General features: G+C 38.8%; 1 protein-coding gene across 3 annotated transcripts in view; it reads left to right on the forward strand.

The window, feature by feature from the left end:
* The first annotated feature begins 4,268 nt into the window (after positions 1 to 4,268).
* Positions 4,269 to 18,517, forward strand: part of SLC26A7 (solute carrier family 26 member 7) — a 66,197-nt gene continuing 51,948 nt past the window's right edge. The window contains exons 1-2 of one of the 3 annotated variants that reach the window (XM_065053959.1): positions 4,269 to 4,388; positions 4,597 to 4,873. In XM_065053959.1, the coding sequence (XP_064910031.1) occupies positions 4,681 to 4,873 (193 nt within the window). In that variant the 5' untranslated portion in view covers positions 4,269 to 4,388; positions 4,597 to 4,680. Of the gene's footprint in view, positions 4,426 to 4,596; positions 4,874 to 18,517 lie in introns of all 3 variants that reach the window. The other 2 variants (XM_065053960.1, XM_005499456.3) reach the window with 2 other exon arrangements.

Consider the following 18,517-nt stretch of genomic DNA (forward strand, 5'->3'; position numbering starts at 1 on the left):
TGCACCAAAGGCTTAGGAGAGCTCAGTCATTATAATATATTCAGTTGGACAGCCACCAGCCAGCCAGGAAGATTCATGTAGCTTTGGATTAGTGACAGCATGTACTTTCATTTGCCCCATCAGGGTTTATGAGGGAACATGGAGAGCTGACTTGGATGAACTGGATGTTCTTCTGGAACAAATGATATAAATCTGTAGGAATACAGCAACGTGAAACCAAGCTCTCTGGTGCAGTCATCACACTGGAGGGAAGAGATACCATCCAGAGGGACACTGACAGGCTTGAGACATGGGCCCATGTGAGCATCATGAAGTTCAACAAGGCCAAGTGCAAGGTCCTGCACGCGGGTCGGGGCAATCACAAACATTGATTGGATTGAGAGCAGCCCCAAGGAGAGGGACTTGGGGGACTTGGGGTGGATGAAAACCTGGGCAATGTGCTCTTGCAACCCAGATAGCCAGCCATATCCTGGACCACATCAAAAGAAGCATGGCCAGCAGGCTAAGGGAGGTTATTCTCCTGCTCTGCTCTGTGTTGCTGAGGCCCTACCGGGAGTTCTGCATCCAGCTCTGGAGCTCTCAGTACAGGGAAGACATGGACCTGTTGGAGAGGGTCCAGAGGAGGCCATAAAAATGATCAGGGGCTGTAGCAACTCTCCTGTGAGGAAAGGATGAAGTAGTTTGCGTTGTTTAGCTAAGAGAGGAGAAAGCTCTGGCGAGACCTTATAGTGGCCTTCCAGTACCTAAAAGGGGCCTACAAGAAAGTTGGAAAGGGGCTTTTTACAAGGGCATACAGTGACAGGAGAAGGGGTAATGGCTTTAAACTGAAAGAGGGTAGATTTAGATTAGATATAAGGAAAAAATTTTTCACCATGAGGGTGGTGAGACACTGGAAGAGGCTGCCCAGAGATGTTGTGGATATTCCATCCCTGGAAGAGTTCCAAGTCAGGCTGAACGGGGCTTTGAGCAACCTGTTCTAGTGGAAGGTGTTCCCGCCCATGGCAGAGGGGTTGGAGCTAGATGACCTATAAAGGTCCCTTCCAACCCAAATTATTCTGTGGTTCTATGGATCTATGAATACAGATTTAGTTAGTCCAAATGGGTTTAGTATTGGATGTTTGCAGATACTTAATAAGAAATCAGTTTTCCTGAGGAAAATTGCAAAGAAAATGTTATATTATTTCCATCATGGCATCCATGTCTGCCTAAGGTATGAATAACTTCAATTAACTGTAACCGTGAACATATGTAAACATAATCATTGTTCTTGAAGTCTAGTGAAGTGGGCATTAGGACTTTTATCACAGAGTTTGCCAGAAAATTTTCTTTTTGAGGACTAGGTTGGTTTAATGCTTTTGTTTTGTTTTGTTTTGTTTTGTTTTAAATTTTAATCTTTTGAGGCCAGAGAAGAAAATCAAACCTCCTAATTCTACGTAACCCCCAGGTATACAAATATCCAATGTATGTAAATATTAGAGGAGCTGATGAAAATATAGACTCTCCTCACAGAGGTTACCTCATTTTTCAGTGAACATATTATAAACCAAGTCTGAAAAACGCACCAGATCTGATCTATGGCGCAATAATTCTTTCCTTTGATGTACTTTCTGTATTCTAAATTTTGACTTATGGCAGTTACCTTTTTAGCATTGTACTTATGTACACTTTTAGAGTCATACTATTGGGTATTTTCCAGGAAAAAAACACAAAGGCTTTACTTATATAAGTGCATCAAAAGAGCTAATTGTAATCTATCTACCTTACAACTGTTTGTGTGAGAATACACTGACTTAAATGCATAAAACCAGAGGTTCCTCATGCTTATCCTATGCTGTTCCAGAAAGCTAAGTTTCATACACCTGTGTCATACACTTGCACATCATGATACAGTTTGAAGTGTGACAAGCTTGCATAGTTTAGGGAGTTTATAAATTGTAGGTTTATAGGTTAATGAAAGCCACCTGATGGGAGAGTGTTTAAACATCACGTGTAGGATATGGTATGTGTTTCAGTTAGGATACTGTGTTTTAGGAAAGTGTTTTCTGATTTATTTTTAAGATTCAAATGTTGGACTACTGTGTATTGAGATGTAGGTTTCCCTAAAAAATGTTTATTTCTTTGTCTGGGGGGTTGTAAATGATATGGTGTTTGTGTCATTGTTAACTAAGAGCACTTTATTATTTTCAAAGTTACAACAAGCAACAATTTTTTTCGAGACTAGTAACGACGTTTATCAACTCCAGATTTAAGGATGATGCAATATCTTTACTCATCAAAGTAATTGTTGGAGCAAAACAAAATTTCCACGCAAATCCCACATCAGCACAGACATCCCAAACACTTTGCATGTGTAATTCTGTCTGTGTCTAACCAGTAGGGCTTATTTTAAAGTATTAGTTGTAGGATGTTTACACTCATGCATACACATACAAACCCACAGAGAGAAACCGTCTGTTGTTACTGGTGATAGACAAAAGTATGTTGATATGGCTAATCCTAGGAGTTCAGATATTAATCTAGGATTGATGAAAACTGTCCAGATTTACTGACTCTGCAAATATAAGGTAGGAAAATCTCAATTACAGACTATTTCAAACAGTTCCAGCATTTCGATGTGAGAAGTTTGAAGAATCAAGAGTATGTCCTTGTGTGTTTACTGATGGTTCTTTGGTTTCATAATTTTTTGACTGTTTCAGTATATCCAGAGCTTCTAGTGAACCATGACCTTTTTTTTTTTTTTTTTTTTTTAATTGACTTAGTCTCTATTACACATGTACCTGAATTTGGGTACATTTATACATACATATTTATGTGTAGAAATGTATTTTGATTTTTTTCCCCAGTAAATGCTATTTAAGTTAGATGCACTTAACATTTTATCAAAACTAAGCAACCCCTAACAGCTGAGTAGCTCTCACTGTAGCTTGAAGGATTCCTGTCCACTTCTGACCACTGAAAGTAGGGAAAGGTCTGCGTTGTGAAGCACTCGGCAGCCTTAAAAGCCTTGATGATGAAGTCCTTGAACTGTACTTTCAAGCTAAAAGCAGGGACACACACACACACACACACACACACACACACACACACACAAAACCCAAACACAAAAATAAAAACCAAAATGAAACCAAACTAAGCCAAACAAACAAAAAAAAGTTGTTGCTAGAAGGTTTATTCTGGTGAACAGAAATAAGGTAAACATGCCTTGTACATTTTCTCTGTTCTTTAGAAGTTGTACATGGTTAAAGGATGGGCAGGACAAAGAATAAGTATGCCTGGAATAGTTAAGAATGAAGATCTGTCTGAAGCAGTCTTTTCCTGCTATTTCTTTTTTTCTTTTTTTCCCTTTGCACTTCTAAGGGACACAGCAGTGGACACCACCTGAATGTCACTCACTAGAATGAACTGTGGTGCATTTGGTCTTGTGCATTTCCTTCCTATTGCATTTGGAAAAAAAGTCTCATTTTCCTAAAGCTGTTTTGAGAGGACAACACTTCAGTTTTATTCATCTTAATCTAAACAATAAAATGCAAATAAATTTATATAAATGAAATTGAAATATTTAAAAATACTTTTATTTTTATTGCCTACTGCATAGTGATTGGGAATACTCTCACCCATGTGATGGATCTCACACTTTAACTTCAATTTCTTTGCCATCCAGGGATATAAAAAACTTAAAGAAGTGCCACTATGTCTTTGCTCCATATTGGGCAAGGCATTTAAATATTTTGACATTTAAGCCTCTTCTATGGTCTTGTCACTTTTTTTATCTGAGCACTTTGCATCATGCGCAAGGTGCATGAAATTATTGCAAGATCAGAAGTTACTTGGTGAACTGTTTTCACAAAGAGAGCCTTTACTGGGCAGACTCCCAAAAGCAGAAAGGGGTAGCTTTGGAGAATAATAATCATCACAAGCATTTTCAGCACATGCCACATGGATCTGATAGCTTGCAGTCCTTCACTGCACTTTGAACTTTCAACATTTTAGTCTGAGACTTCAGCCTCCAGAGAGAACCTGCGCATATTTTCAGCAGGACTTATTGCTACCTGATGTTCTGAACTTTCTACATAAATTAGCTTTTTAGTGTCATTTAGAAGACAAAACAGTGATACAGCAAAAATGAGTTGCTGGCACCAAGGTTACTGAGGACTTCATGCCCTTTGACCGCAGCCAGCAAAGCTCCCCCGGCAGAGCCAAGGCTGCTCTCCCAGGCTTGGCAGGGAGATGCTGGCTCTGCCGGGCACGTCCTGCTCAGATTAGCATAGCCCAGCCCGAGTCCCTCACACACCCACTAATACCTCATTTTGCCACGGGACTGAGGCCAAAAGCACAAGCATTACAGGGAATATAAAGCAGGAGCTTACTGGAAAGAATCACAAACTAACGTGAGACTAGACCAAATTTTTGCAAAGAGTAGAAAATGTAATCATTGGTATAAACAGTTCTTGCATTTCATGTAGCTGTTTATATAATTGAAGCATTTAATAAGTGGTTTTATTTAGTATCGTTAGAGAGCAGCTGCAGAAATCTTAATTGCTTCTGTTCATTTTCTTTTTTTTTTCTGTCTGTTATTTTGGAACTGCAAAATCTCAGAAGAAAACTGGAGACTGAAACAGACCAGGGTGATTCCTCAACTGTTCGCTTTTCTGAAAGAGGAACTGCTTTTGGGAGGTGGGAATGATGACAGGAGCAAAAAGGAAAAGAAGTGCAGTCTGGAGGAAGATCCAGGCTGTTCGCTCTGAAGATATCAAAGTCTGGTGTATGAGAAGGCTGCCCATCTTGAAATGGGCACCTGTCTACAACTGGAAGGAAAATTTGCTTCCTGACACGGTTTCTGGGGTGATGCTAGCCATTCAACAGGTGACTCAAGGTACAGTTAACTCATTTCAGATTCATATTTTGAAACCTAGTCATGCTGGATTGGTCTTCCTCCCGCTTCTTTTTAGTATTATCTTAAAGCTTTGCTAAAAAAAATATACATGCTTATATATCTAATGTTGATTTAATCAAAATAAAAATATAAGGAAAAAGTGTATAGTCTTAACTCATATAGTTAGTCTTAACTCTTATATGTATATAGTGGATGTGTAAATGTGGATAGATATGCTTTGTGTTATTGTAGCTAATCTCTGTGAGCTGCAAATCTACTATATACTCCATGCCTTTGACAATTTTTCAAAGGCTTAGTGTATGAGATAAGAAAGCAGTATCCCTATTCATGCTGCATTTCATTATGTTTTCTCAGTTGAATGACCACTTTTTCTTGTTTCAAAAGGAAAACAGTATATAATCCACATGATAATTATATTGTAAGACATTGTTCTGGAATAAACATTGGCATTATACTGTTACCTGTGGAAGCCCAGAGTGTAGCAGGAAAAATTAAAACTTTCTTTGCTTAAAGGGTGCTTCTGCCAGAGACATTACCCATGGAAAGTATCTGCCTGCATCCATGGCTTGCGTACTTCAGCTTCTGTGCTGATTTAATGCTGTGTTAAATTACCTACCATGTCTCTTTTCAGCATTACACAGCAGGGGTGGAGCTGGACTCCATTTGGCAGCTTAAAAAAAAAAAAAAAGAAGAAAAACAAGGAGAAAAAGAAAAAGGAAAAATTGCCCAACCCAAAAGCCTTCACAATGATGTGAAGAAACCTGAAGTCCCAGTTATCCAGGTTTATAGCATGATTGCTACTGAGAAATAAATGCTTTTGTCAGTTTTTGATGTGTCTTTGATAGTATCACCTTCTTTTGGCAATATTTTATACTCGTCTCAGGCAAATCACAGCTTCTTATCTGTCTCAGATGGACTTTAACTCCTTCCCTTACGTGAACTATATATACTCCTCAACAATTTTCCATATTAGCTATGCTTAGCTATCATTCATGTTGTTAAATTATAAGCACTCCTTTAACTGAATTATGCTGGAGCTGGAAACAACCAGTTCATATAAGTATTTATGCTTTTAAAGTAATTAGGAACATCTGCATTGGCATGATTTAACTTTAAGAATCTTAATACCATAACACTGTAAAGTATCTAATTTCATTGGTATGTGTGTATACAACAATTATAATTAAAATGCTGCTAGCAATTTCAATATGTTGAAATTCATCAAAAATATTAAGGTAAACAGCAGGTCAGCACTGCTGCAAGTTTTAGCTAGGATTTTCTTATTTTCTTGTTTGAGTCTTGCAGCAAGAAGTAATTTAATGTAACAGATAAATCTAAGAAGAACCAGTAAAGACAGAAAATATTTGTTTGCGTGTTTGTTTTTTTTTCACAGATTATTTTTATGTAATTTAGAAATAATTTTATCGTTATTTTATGCTGTTTAAAAACTGATCGTCTGTTTTTCCTTTCACTCTCCTCTCTGCTTCTCAAGATTTCAAAACAATTTTAGGGGATGGAAAAGGAGGAAAGTTAGATACCAAAGCATTTAATCACATTTGTGGTGCTTTAAGTTGAACACAGTGCATTTCTTTAGACCCTGCTTGCATTAGCTCTTTTCCTAGTGTTGTAAGCCTTCCAGTTACCTGGACTATCCTTCAAAGCTTTTATAGAGAGGGTTACATAAGAAAATTTGAAGTCCTACTTGCTATGTGGCATGAAGGGAAACGACCCCAAATTTTGAGAGGTCTTATTGTGTCTGTTTCCTTCTACCCACAAAATAAAACAGTAAGTTCTTTAATAAAATGAAAGACAGAATCACAGAATCACTGAATCACAGAATGTCAGGGATTGGAAGTGACCTCAAAAGATCATCTAGTCCAATGCCCCTGCTGGAGCAGGAACACCTAGATGAGGTTACACAGGAATGTGTCCAGATCGGTTTTGAATGTCTCCAGAGAAGGAGACTCCACAACCTCCCTGGCAGCCTGTTCCAGTGTTCTGTTGCCCTTACTGAGAAGAAGTTTCTTCTCAAACTTAAGTGGAACCTCTTGTGTTCCAGTTTGAACCCATTACCCCTTGTCCTATCATTGGTTGTCACTGAGAAGAGCCTGGCTCCATCCTCGTGACACTCACCCTTCATATATTTGTAAACATTAATGAGGTCACCCCTCAGTCTCCTCTTCTCCAAGCTAAAGACACCCAGCTCCCTCAGCATTTCCTGATAAGGGAGATGCTCCACTCCCTTAATCATCTTGGTTGTCCTGCGCTGGACTCTCTCCAGCAGTTCCCTGTCCTTCTGGAACTGAGGGGCCCAGAACTGGACACAATATTCCTGATGTGGTCTCACCAGGGCAGAGTAGAGGGGAAGGAGAACCTCTCTCGACCTACTAACCACTCCCCTTCTAATACACCCCAGGATGCCATTGGCCTTCCTGGCCACATGGGCACAGTGCTGGTTCATGGTCATCCTGCTGTCCACCAGGACCCCTAGGTCCCTTTCCCCTACACTGCTCTCTAATAGGTCATTCCCCAACTTATACTGGAACCTGGGGTTGTTCCTACCCAGATGCAAGAGTCTATACTTTCCCTTGTTATATTTCATTAAATTTTTCCCAGCCCAACTCTCCAGCCTGTCCAGGTCCCGCTGGATGGCAGCACAGCCTTCTGGCGTGTCATCCACTCCCCCCAGCTTGGTGTCATCAGCAAACTTGCTGATAGTACACTCTATTCCTTCGTCCAAATCATTGATGAATATATTGAATAATATAGGCCCCAGTACTGACCCCTGAGGCACTCCACTAGATACAGGCCTCCAACTGGACTCCGTCCCATTGACCACAACTCTCTGTTTTTTTTCCTTCAGCCAGTTCACAGTCCACCTCACTACCTGATCCTCCAGACCGCACTCTCTCGGTTTAGCTGTAAGGATGCTGTGGGAGACTCTGTCAAATGCCTTACTCAAGTCAAGGTAGACCACGTCCACTGCTCGGCCATCATCCATCCATCTTGTTATGTCCTCATAAAAGTCAGTGAGGTTGGTCAAGCATCACTTCCCCTTGGTGAAGCCATGTTGACTGCCCCTAATGACCCTCTTATCCTTGATACGCCTTGAGATGGCACCAAGGATAAGTCATTCCATTGCTTTCCCAGGGATGGAGGTGAGGCTGACCGGTCTATAGTTACCCGGGTCTTCCTTCTTGCCCTTTTTGAAGACTGAGGTGACATTAGCTTTCCTCCAGTCCTCAGAAAGGCAAACTCCTCCATTGTCCTGGCTTCCTCTGGGGCCTCAGCAGTACGGGGCTCCTCAGGACATCCTCCGGCAGAGTAGACAGAGACAAAGAAGGCACTCAGTAACTCTGCCTTCTCTGTATCTTCTGTCACCAGGGCATCCACCCCGTTCATCAGTGGGCCTACATTGCCTCTGGTGTTAGTTTTATCTGCCATGTATTTGAAAAAGCTCTTCCTGTTGTCCTTGACCCCTCTCACCAGGTTTAATTCTAAGGAGGTGTTAGCTTTCCTAGTTGCCTCCCTGCACCCTCTGACAACAACCTTATATTCTCCCCAAGTGGCCAGCCCCTCCTTCCATGATCTATAAACTCTCCTCTTCCACTTGAGGATACCCAGCAGTTCCTCATTTAACCACGCAGGTCTCCTGGCTCCCTTCCTTGACTTCCTATGTGTTGGGATGCTCTGATCTTGTGCCCGGTAGAAGCAGTCCTTGAACACTAACCAACTGTCTTGGGCCCCTTTGCCTTCAAGCAGCCTTGCCCACGGGATTTCCCCTAGCAATTGCCTGAAAAGGCTAAAGTTTGCCCTGCTGAAATCCAGGGTTGCAATTCTGCTTGCTATCCTGTTCCTGCCACATGAGATCCTGAACTCTACCATGTCACGGTCACTGCAACCAAGGCAGCCCTCAACCTTTACTGCTTCAACCAGATCCTCCTCGTTAGTGAGAATGAGGTCCACCAGTGCTCCTCTTCTAGTTGGCTCCTTCACCCTTTGCATCATAAAGTTATCGTCAAGGCACTGGAGGAACCTCCTAGACTGTGGCTGGCTGGTCAAGTAGTCCTTCTAACAAACATCAGGGTAGTTAAAATCCCTCACCGCAACCAGGTCCTGTGATTGTGATGGCAGGAAATAATTAGTAACCAGTGATAAGTGATGTGCAGAGCACAGTGTCATTTGGTGTTACGGCAGCATGTTTATGTAAATTCAAGCATATGGAAATAAACTTGAGTTATTGAAGTGTATGGAAAAATATGAAGTTGTATTTGTACACAACAGTTTTTCGAGTGATGAAGGCTGCGTGCTCCAGGGTAGAGTGCAGTCCAGTAGCTTGAGAATAATTAAGAAAAACCTTCCAACTGAGCTGTGTTTTTCATAATTTCCTACTGTGGGATTTCTCCCTCATCTGGCATTGGGCATGTCCAAGCTATTCAGGTTGGCAGATGCTCTGATCTGGGGAAATGTGTCCATGTTCCAACTTCTAACCTAAATTTTAGATGATATAGCTGGCTTTCCTGTGTAAAGGAAGGAAGGAAAGAAGAAAGTCTCTGTCAGTGTGTCATAGTGAATGCAACAAAGATAATGCTCATAACTGCTCCTCGCAGAATTTTCAGAATTTTTTTCACCTTCTGATTTTCAGGGTCCAAATGATTAGTTACTAAACGTGACTCAAGCCTTCAAACTCCTGTAAGAAACCTTCAACTCAGCTACTGGAAAACTGGAACACTTGAGCTCATCTATCTGTTTAGGTTTAAATTTCTTCCCACATTACACTCTTAAACTAGAAGTTATGTCCTGTGGTGGCAGAGTCCAGGAATGACGTACAAGAAAGGCATGCTATTTAATAGTTAAATTTAATTATTTTAATTAATTTAATAATTAAAGACTATTTCATAGTCTTTACTTGCATGTACAGTGTGGAAGAAATGGATCTTTAAGGCAAGGTGTCATCTTGCCTAACACTGAGCTAAGGTAAAACCGTATACCACTATGCCTAAGGTGTTATCCTTACTTTCTCACAGTGTTAATCAATAAAGCATATAATAATTATCAAAGAATCCATAAGAAATTATGTAATAATTTCCTGTAGAGAGTATATCTTCTGACATTGCTTTTCAAATACTTTTGAAATCTGTTTAAAACATGCCCAAGTCATATTTGACCATTGATCAGTAGCATTCAGTACAATGAATGGATCCAATACTGGGGTGAGGGAGAGGACACTGAGGAGCACAGGGAGATGGGAAGGAGAGGCCGGGGATTGTCATGATGTGCTGCTTGGCATTTATGATGAAAGAGTCATTGTTGAAACCAAGCAGGTATTCTCAAAGTGTTCCTATAGTTGTTTCATTGTCTGCTTAAAAACAGCAAGATAATCTGAATGGGTGCCAAGATTCACTGCTGAACTCTTCTGCTTCTGTCCTATTTACCTATTGAGACAACACGTGGATGGTATCTGTGTATGTCCTCTAATTTTAGAGTCCATTAGCTAATTCCACAGAAGATGGAAAAAGAAGTGTCAAAGATAATTATATTTCTACAAATCTTATGAGAATAGCCAGTGGAAACAGATCCTACAGGTTCTAAAATGTGATAATAGAAGCTCATACCTTGTTAAGCACTAGATAATGCGTTTCAAAAAAAAACCCCAAAACATCACTTTCAAATGCACCAATTGCTGGAAAGATTCACTTGGAGCTTGCACTGTCTCAGACTGCAAACTCAGTCAACCATGAGCAAAAACCAGCAAAAGAAACTAGACTTCATTAGTTCCAGCTATCATTTAAAATTAGTTCCAACTATCATTTAATAACACAAAGGCCAACACCTTATTTTTCAGACACAGAATCCTTATTCTTACTCTGATACCTAAGGTTGATAAATAACCTTGGAGTCTAAAATGAACTTCGTCATCCAGTCTTGAAGTTTGCTATATGCTTGCACAGACAGTTAAGAAATTTGAGCTTTCATCATTCGGTAAATGCTACCTAATTTGTCCATGTTTCTCAAAAACATTTTGTTATTGATAGACTAGAGCAAGACATCTATAATTTAACAAATAAATCCTTAATTTGCTTCCAGGACTAGCACTTAATTGCTCTCTTCCCTTTCCCTTTCAAACTTCTTAATACTCCATCAACAGTCTTCACATGAATATATTTCTGTCTGTTTCATTCTTTGTTACTTACCCATACACACAAATTTAAATACTAGGTCCGTGTAGATGTCTCATAAGTGCCTAATCTGTTTTTTTCTCTCTACATTGAAACTGTACTATTAAAACAAAGGTATCTATTATACTTTTCAGCAAACCACTCTTGCATTCTTTACTAGTCAATGGAGATCTATTATAGTTGATAATAGTTAGTGAAATTTATGGTGTTCAATCTGCCTGTGGGAGGTGGTGGATGACTGCCTTTACATTGTTTTTTTTTCATTTTCTTTTGTTCACTTACTAAACTGTCTTTACCTTGACCCACAAGTTTTCTCACTTTTGGTCTTCTGATTCTGTCCCCCATCCTTTCAGGGGGAGTGAGGGAGTGACTGGGTGGGTTCTTAGCTGCTGGCCAGGATCAGCTTATCATAGGTGTGATTCATCTGAATAAACCTAATAATCTACTTTTAAAAAGTTGATTGATTATATTGGTAAGATTTCCACTGAGTGTAACAGGAGACTGGCTCAGGTGGAAACACTGATGATGTAGACATCAAAATGTAGGTGAGATGTATCTCAGCCATTCTATCTGTGGCACTGTGGGTAATAAATGTCTCATGTGCAATATAGTTAAAGGCAGATCTTACTGTCTTTCCTGTAACTCATCCATTTACCTGTCCATAATACAAAAAATTTGTGTTGTTTTCACGTGACCTGGACACCACATACTTGTATGAAAAGTATACTTTGATCAAGCTGCATCTGATTTTTTGTTTCCTTGCATGACACTATTAAGATGCATTGTGATGTAATATTTCTGTGTAGCTAAATCTCATAAAGCTGTCATAATGCTTTGTTTGTTTGTTTCTCTGTATCCTGCTGAACGCATGTTATAGCCCCTTCATTTCTCTTCAGAATGTGGCTGCTTAGCTCATTTTCATAGTCTGTGTTAACTTTTTACTGCACCAAGTGTATTGTTCATCTTTATTTTCAAGGCCTTTCATAGCTGATCTTTCCTGGCAGCATTTATTAATTATGAAGCTGTTGATCCACCTCTCATTAATCCATTTTGGTAGCCTTCTTCATCTGATCTTGTCTTTTCAAACAAATAGCTTTGTGCCTTCTCTCAGGATTTAAATTACTCAACATACACTGGTCGGTACATCATGTCTCAGTATTTACTTTTTGATTGTTATTTAGAATGTGTTTCTTTGTTTGTTTGTTTGTTTGGGTGTTTTTTTTCTGGGTAAAACTATGCATACTGTCCACAAAGACTAGCATCTAGAAGCCCGGTATGTAATCCTGCAACCCATCAGTAAGATTCTCTGACTGTCATTGACTGTAAAAAAAGTAAGTCTCACTTTGTTTGAAAAAGTCTATAGAAATATACACTCTGTTGTGCAGCTGAGTTCTTCTCCAGAGAAATTATCCACAAAGTTGGTCTGCTTGAATGTGTATAGTTATGTAACACAAATGTACCTGAAATATTTTGGTTAGGTCATTCTATAATGGGAAAATTAAGTGCTCTGCTTAACACCTGAAGTTGCTTTACTCTTTCTGGATGTAAATTCCTAATGTAGGCACCTAACTTCAGACAATGTCAACCCTCCTATTCAAGCTTCTTGTAAGACCTTGCTTGAGGTTTTGATAATCATAATCCTCTTCTGTAAGCCGTTAATGACCAGAGAGGCTACTTCTTAGACAAATACATGATTTAATTTCTGTTTTGTGATTCACTAAGTGATAATAACACTTGCATCATGCACTTTTCGTTATAGCATCTTAGAGGTATTTACACTGTCCAGTAACAGGAAAGTATATGGGGAGGGAAATCAGAAACACAGAAGTGGTTTTGCTTGAAGCACAGAAATGACTCATGCAATACGTATTGACAGTTTATGGTGCAAAGAGTACAGGTTTCAATTGTTTGAGACTAATATGAATGTCCAACATCACAATTGAGTTAGACCCTTCAAAAAAACCCAAACCTACATGTTTTTTTTCAGCCTTAGCAAAAAAGGACAAAACAAAGACATGGTACTTTCTGCTTGAGTATTTGGTCTAAACTGAAACCTCAGGACAAAATTAGTACTTTGTCTCAGTTTTCCTGAAGGATAATGACTTTGCCCATGTGGGAAATGGTCAAGTGCTTGGTTATGTAACTGACATTAAAGACAAAAAATAAAACACTCTCAGATCAAGGTCTGAGATGGGTAATCATCATCTCAGAAGTGTGAAAGAATAGGTAAGTGATGTTGAAGATCCAGTAGCAAGTACCCTTGATGTTTCTCTCAAATTTGGAACGGTATTCTATGATGGTAGCATACTGAGTGTAGTGTTGTATCCAAGATACAAGTCTGCATTGCAGGTGAAAGACTGGACCAGATGTAAGCAATGGAAGTGGATTTTGCTTTAATTATAATAAAATAATATTTGCATGTTTAGCAATAAAGGATACCAGAAAGATTGATTCTGCTACCCAATTCTGAAGCAAGGCTCTAGGTCAGCTAGTAGGTTTTGCTTCAGTTATGTATGCATTCTAAAGATAAATCTGCTGATGCTTTCGGTTGGGGTAGTTTTAATGATCTGCTGAAAAACAATTAGCCAATTTGAAAAAAATGGATTGTTAGGTGAGTCAGGAGCTGCAGTGAAGCTGATGACCACAGGTAATGCTGACTGTTGATGCATTGTCTGGAATATAGTGTGTCATCTTGGTTGCCTCAGTTCATGGAAGATTATTTCAAACTTCAGTAGGAGAAGAAAAGGCTAGGAGAAGGATCAGAAAAACAAAGATTCTATTTGGGGGAAGACTTAAATGGCTTGGACAGGCTAATTAAAACCTAAGAAGGATTTTCCCTTCTCAGGAAAGACATTAAGTAAAAGACAGTTGCAGCACATGAACAAATTAGTATAGAGTAGCATGATTCTGTTCAGACTTAAAATTGGATCCAGTTCTAAAAATATTCCATTATAATATTGGGATGAGAAGATGTAACTCCTCACATAATTCCATTCATGGATATACTAAATTACATGTTTGCCTGTCATACGAGGGAACGGAACACAGGGCACAAGTGGTTTCCTTCACAAGTTGATGTTTCCTTTCAATATCTGCTGTTGCTCAAAAGAAAATGGGAAGTTTTCAGCTAAGGTGTATCTATTAATAAGTTAAGACAAATACGTGGGGTTTTTTAAAACTAAAATACTGTCATTGTATTTCTGGATTCAATCTTATCTTGCAAAGTTCCTGGTATTTGGCTGGATTAATTAACATTATGCTGTTTGTTTTGAAACAAATATCTGTTCCTGTGCTATACTGCATATACTCCAAAGTTGCCCATGTGGAAGCATGATGGTATAAGATTTGGACTTTCAAATTTATCAGATTTGGGACTATGGTAGTGTTCTTTTATTTTTTTTTTGTTTTAATATTTTTTTGTAGTCAGCTAGCACATGGATATACTTCATATAGAATTTATATGTAGTGTTATATATTTGGTGCCTTTTCTATGACCTATCATGAACAAGAAATGCTTTGGCTCAAGCAGGTTTTGGTGGGCTGATTTTTAGGGGGTGGAGGGCCCTTGAGATGTAGATGGCATCTGATGAAATCAGTATTGTTATTCTTGCCAACTTCTTTTTCATTCTGCAAGCCAAATAATAACTCATTGATAATTGGTCTGTTTTGTATGTTTTAATTAAAGTTAATTTAATCTTGAGCTGGATTTATTATTGAACAACTAATTCCTTAATACTGGCTGGAGACCTTGCTATTAAAAATATGAACTATACTGCCTTTATGCATTCCAGAACTGGTGCCCAGTGTTTCGGAAGGCATGATGCCAAGAACGTACATATATATATATGTATATATATATTTAGCTTTTCATGGAGGAACTCCAACTGTATCTTCTCAAGAGTGATGGTTGCCAAGGATTTTTTTCAGGCTCTGACCATAAATGTAGACATAAATATACTCTCAGCAGACTTACTGGAGCTAATAATTTTATTAAGGGGTAGAGCTGTCTTGTAAATATACATCTGGCATACAAATAGCATGTGTAGATGAAATTGAATAAGCATATTCAGAAACAGAGCCAGAAAAATCTCTTAGAGAATGCATTGGAGAATCCATGTAATTCATAAATGTTTTGTAGAAGAGAGTGTCCAGCTGAGCTCTGTTATAGATTTCCCATATAAAGAATAATGATGTAAGCTGATCATGAAAGGTAACATGTTAGTGAGTAAATGTGGGGCAATGTTTAATATTTATACAGCTTTGTGTCAGAGGAGAAAGGCACTGATGCTGCTGTCCATGCAATATTTCATTTCTTATATCTATTGAAATTCTTTCAAGTTACACGTGCTCTAATACAGACCTGTCTGACAGACTGCTAGAAATGTGAATTCAGCTTCTGGACCACCTCTGGATCCTTTGGAGCCTCATGTCCAGGTATGCTTGTCTTAGCGTGACCAGATGAGCTTCACAGATGAGTGACCCCGTGCCTGGGACTACCTGAGCACCATGGACAGAGCCCAGCAAGCCTGGGAAATCTGGATTCCCTCCAGATGAAGAAATGACTTCACTGATAGTCTTACAGGTTCAGAGAGATCAGCAAAACTCGCAGTACTGAGATTCTTGGCCAGTGGTCTGTCAAAATGGGTGTCCTTTTCATAGATTTCAAAAAGTCTAGTTCATATTGGTTAAGGGCTGTCATCAGTGTGTCCAGTTCTGGGCTCCCCAGTTCAAGGAAGACAAGAAACTATTGGAGAGTTCAGCAGAGGGCTACAAACAAGATGAGGGGACCAGAGCATCTTTCTTATGAGGCTGAGAGACCTGAGTCTGTTTTGCCTTGAGAAGATAAGATTGAGAGGGGATATTATCAATGTTTACAAATATTTTAAGGATGAGTGCCAAGAGGATGGGATCAGACTCTTTTCAGTGGTGCCTAATGACAGGACAAAGGCAAAAGGGTGCAAACTGAACACAAGAAGTTCCATCTGAATATGAGGAGAAACTATTCACTTTGAGGGTGACAGAGCACTGGAACAGGCTGTCCAGAGAGGTTGTGGAGTCTCCTTCTCTGGAGATAGTAAAAACTGACCTGGATGTGCTTCTCTGCAACCTGCTCTAGGTGAACCTTCTTTAGCAAAAGGGTTGGACTAGATGATCTCCAGAGGTCCTTTCCAATCCCAACCATTCTGTGATTCTGAGATTCTGTGATCAGTCATGACTGGTCTTTGTTTCTCCACAGAGTTGATGCTTCTCAAAAGACTACCTCACAATTGCCTGCTTGCCAGAAGTCATTATGGCTTTCATTCTCTGTTTGTTCTTACTAACATGCAGAGGAATTTCCCTAAAGAGGTCTAAATATTTAATCTCTGATTGTCTGTCAGGAGTCATAGCTTTTTTTGAAGGAGCTCCATTAAAAGAAAAGAAAGTACCAGATTTTTTTTTTTTTGTCTGTTTTTGGGTGCATTTAAGTTTGTTTTTATATACAGATGGTACAGTGGGAGAGCTGCATTTCAGATACTGTGAAATACTGTGAATTCAAGTACTATGACTAATACAGCTGAGGTGCTTCATTCTCACCAAACTGAAGGAGACAGTTGCATGGGAAAGAACTGCACAGAAGCATCCTTCAAAAAAGAAGGAGTGGTTGCTAACTGAACATTGTGTGGGATCTGAAAGATTTATGGTACATTTTTCAGAATCTCCCATCTTGCATTTACATTCTTCATTTCTCTCAGGCTTTGAATGACAGAAGAACTAACGTATTTTTTTAAGTTCTTGGTACTTTATCTTTAAATAAGTCAGAAGGTACAATCCAATTGTGTAGCCCCAGCAAACAGTGCCATTAGAAAAGAGAGATCTTGCAAGCATAAGATGTATATGTGTGTACCATTGAGAGAAATGATACTGAGCTTTCCAGTTTTGGAGGTAAATGACGATATTTCCAAAGGATCTTTTTGCGTTAATAGTTTTTTACAAGTTGGTGTCAAAGAATCTGACAGAACTGTAGGTTTGTATAGGAAAATTGTTATGAAATATAACATTAAAAATGTTTTCATGTTTTTTTTTCCTTCAGTAAAATGTACCTATCCTGAAGTTAGAAATTAAAGCCCGTGATAGGAATCATTAAGTGTTTGATTTGTTGTTTTCCCAAGAAGGATTGATATGTGTTAACTCTACATTTTAGGGCATCTACAGGGAATATCTTACTACATAATTCCGATTGTGAACAAAGGGTGAAGTTGTCTTATTGAAGCATCAGAGAGTGACCACAACTACAGGTAGCATTTTTAGTGAGATAAGATATATTAGTGTCAGTTTGAGTTCTCTAAACTTGGGGTCTGACCATCTTAATATAGTCACATTTAAGACTAAAAGGTTAAAATAACAAAAAGTTGTTTGAATACATGCACTACCAGAAAAACTTTTAAATTTATAGCTTGTCACAGTAAGTAGTAAATGATACAAATTTTGAAACTCCTCAAATTAATTATAGGCTTACTACTTTTCCTGCCTCTTCAAATAAATTTTTGGTTTTGATATCATATTTCGAAAGGACGTTGTGTAGCTTTCCTCAGAACATGTGTATGTATCATGAGAATATTTCCAGATGCAGAAAACTGTTAACTAGATGACCACACTCTGACAATTCATAGCTTTTTATATGGAAAATATTTTTATTGCCATAGTTTTGGCACTAACCTAATTAGCAGAAACTATAAATTTAGACTAAGACCTTTCTCCTGTGGTAGGACATGGGCTTGTTTCTATTAGTATCAAGCCTGTTATTTTGTACTTATCTGCATTTGACATTTACCAACAGTGATGCAACATCTCTTTCTTTTCAGTGTGGTGTGCAAGAGGGTTGTTATGCATCTGGTGCTAGTCAGAGAGCACAGTTTTCAGTGAAACTGTGTCGCACAATGTTATCTTATGATAAGGAGTTAGTTAAAACAAAGAACAGTATTAATGTACTGTATCTGAACTTACTGTTCATTCTTTGTTTGCATTTCTTTCCATGGAATTTATATTCTTATTTGAAAACTGTAATGTCACTGCCACAGAGGCTTCTGTGTATTACCAGTGAAGATAATGGGGGATGCTTGTTTTATGATCTATTTGAGTAGTATTACTGTTTGGAATGAAAAAAAAAAAAAAATCCTGCCTTTTGACTAGTTCTTGGGCATATGGAATGCATTGTAGCAAAGCTTAATACAAAAATTAATGAAGTGAGCTGAGACCTATTACTGTTTGTATCTTTTAAAGTCTTGGGATCTTTGAACACTCTATGCCTAATCAGAAAGCCTGAAGCCCTTACTCATTCCGTTTTATAATGCCCCTCTGCTCTTGCACACAATTGACATACTTCAGTCATGGGGGCAAAAAGCTAACAAACAGAGCCAGGACTAGACTTGAACGCTGGTAATTTTAGTTCTGTCCTGACTGCCAT

Source organism: Columba livia, chromosome 2, assembly GCF_036013475.1.
Source record: "Columba livia isolate bColLiv1 breed racing homer chromosome 2, bColLiv1.pat.W.v2, whole genome shotgun sequence".
In the NCBI taxonomy this organism is placed as follows: Eukaryota; Metazoa; Chordata; class Aves; order Columbiformes; family Columbidae; genus Columba; species Columba livia.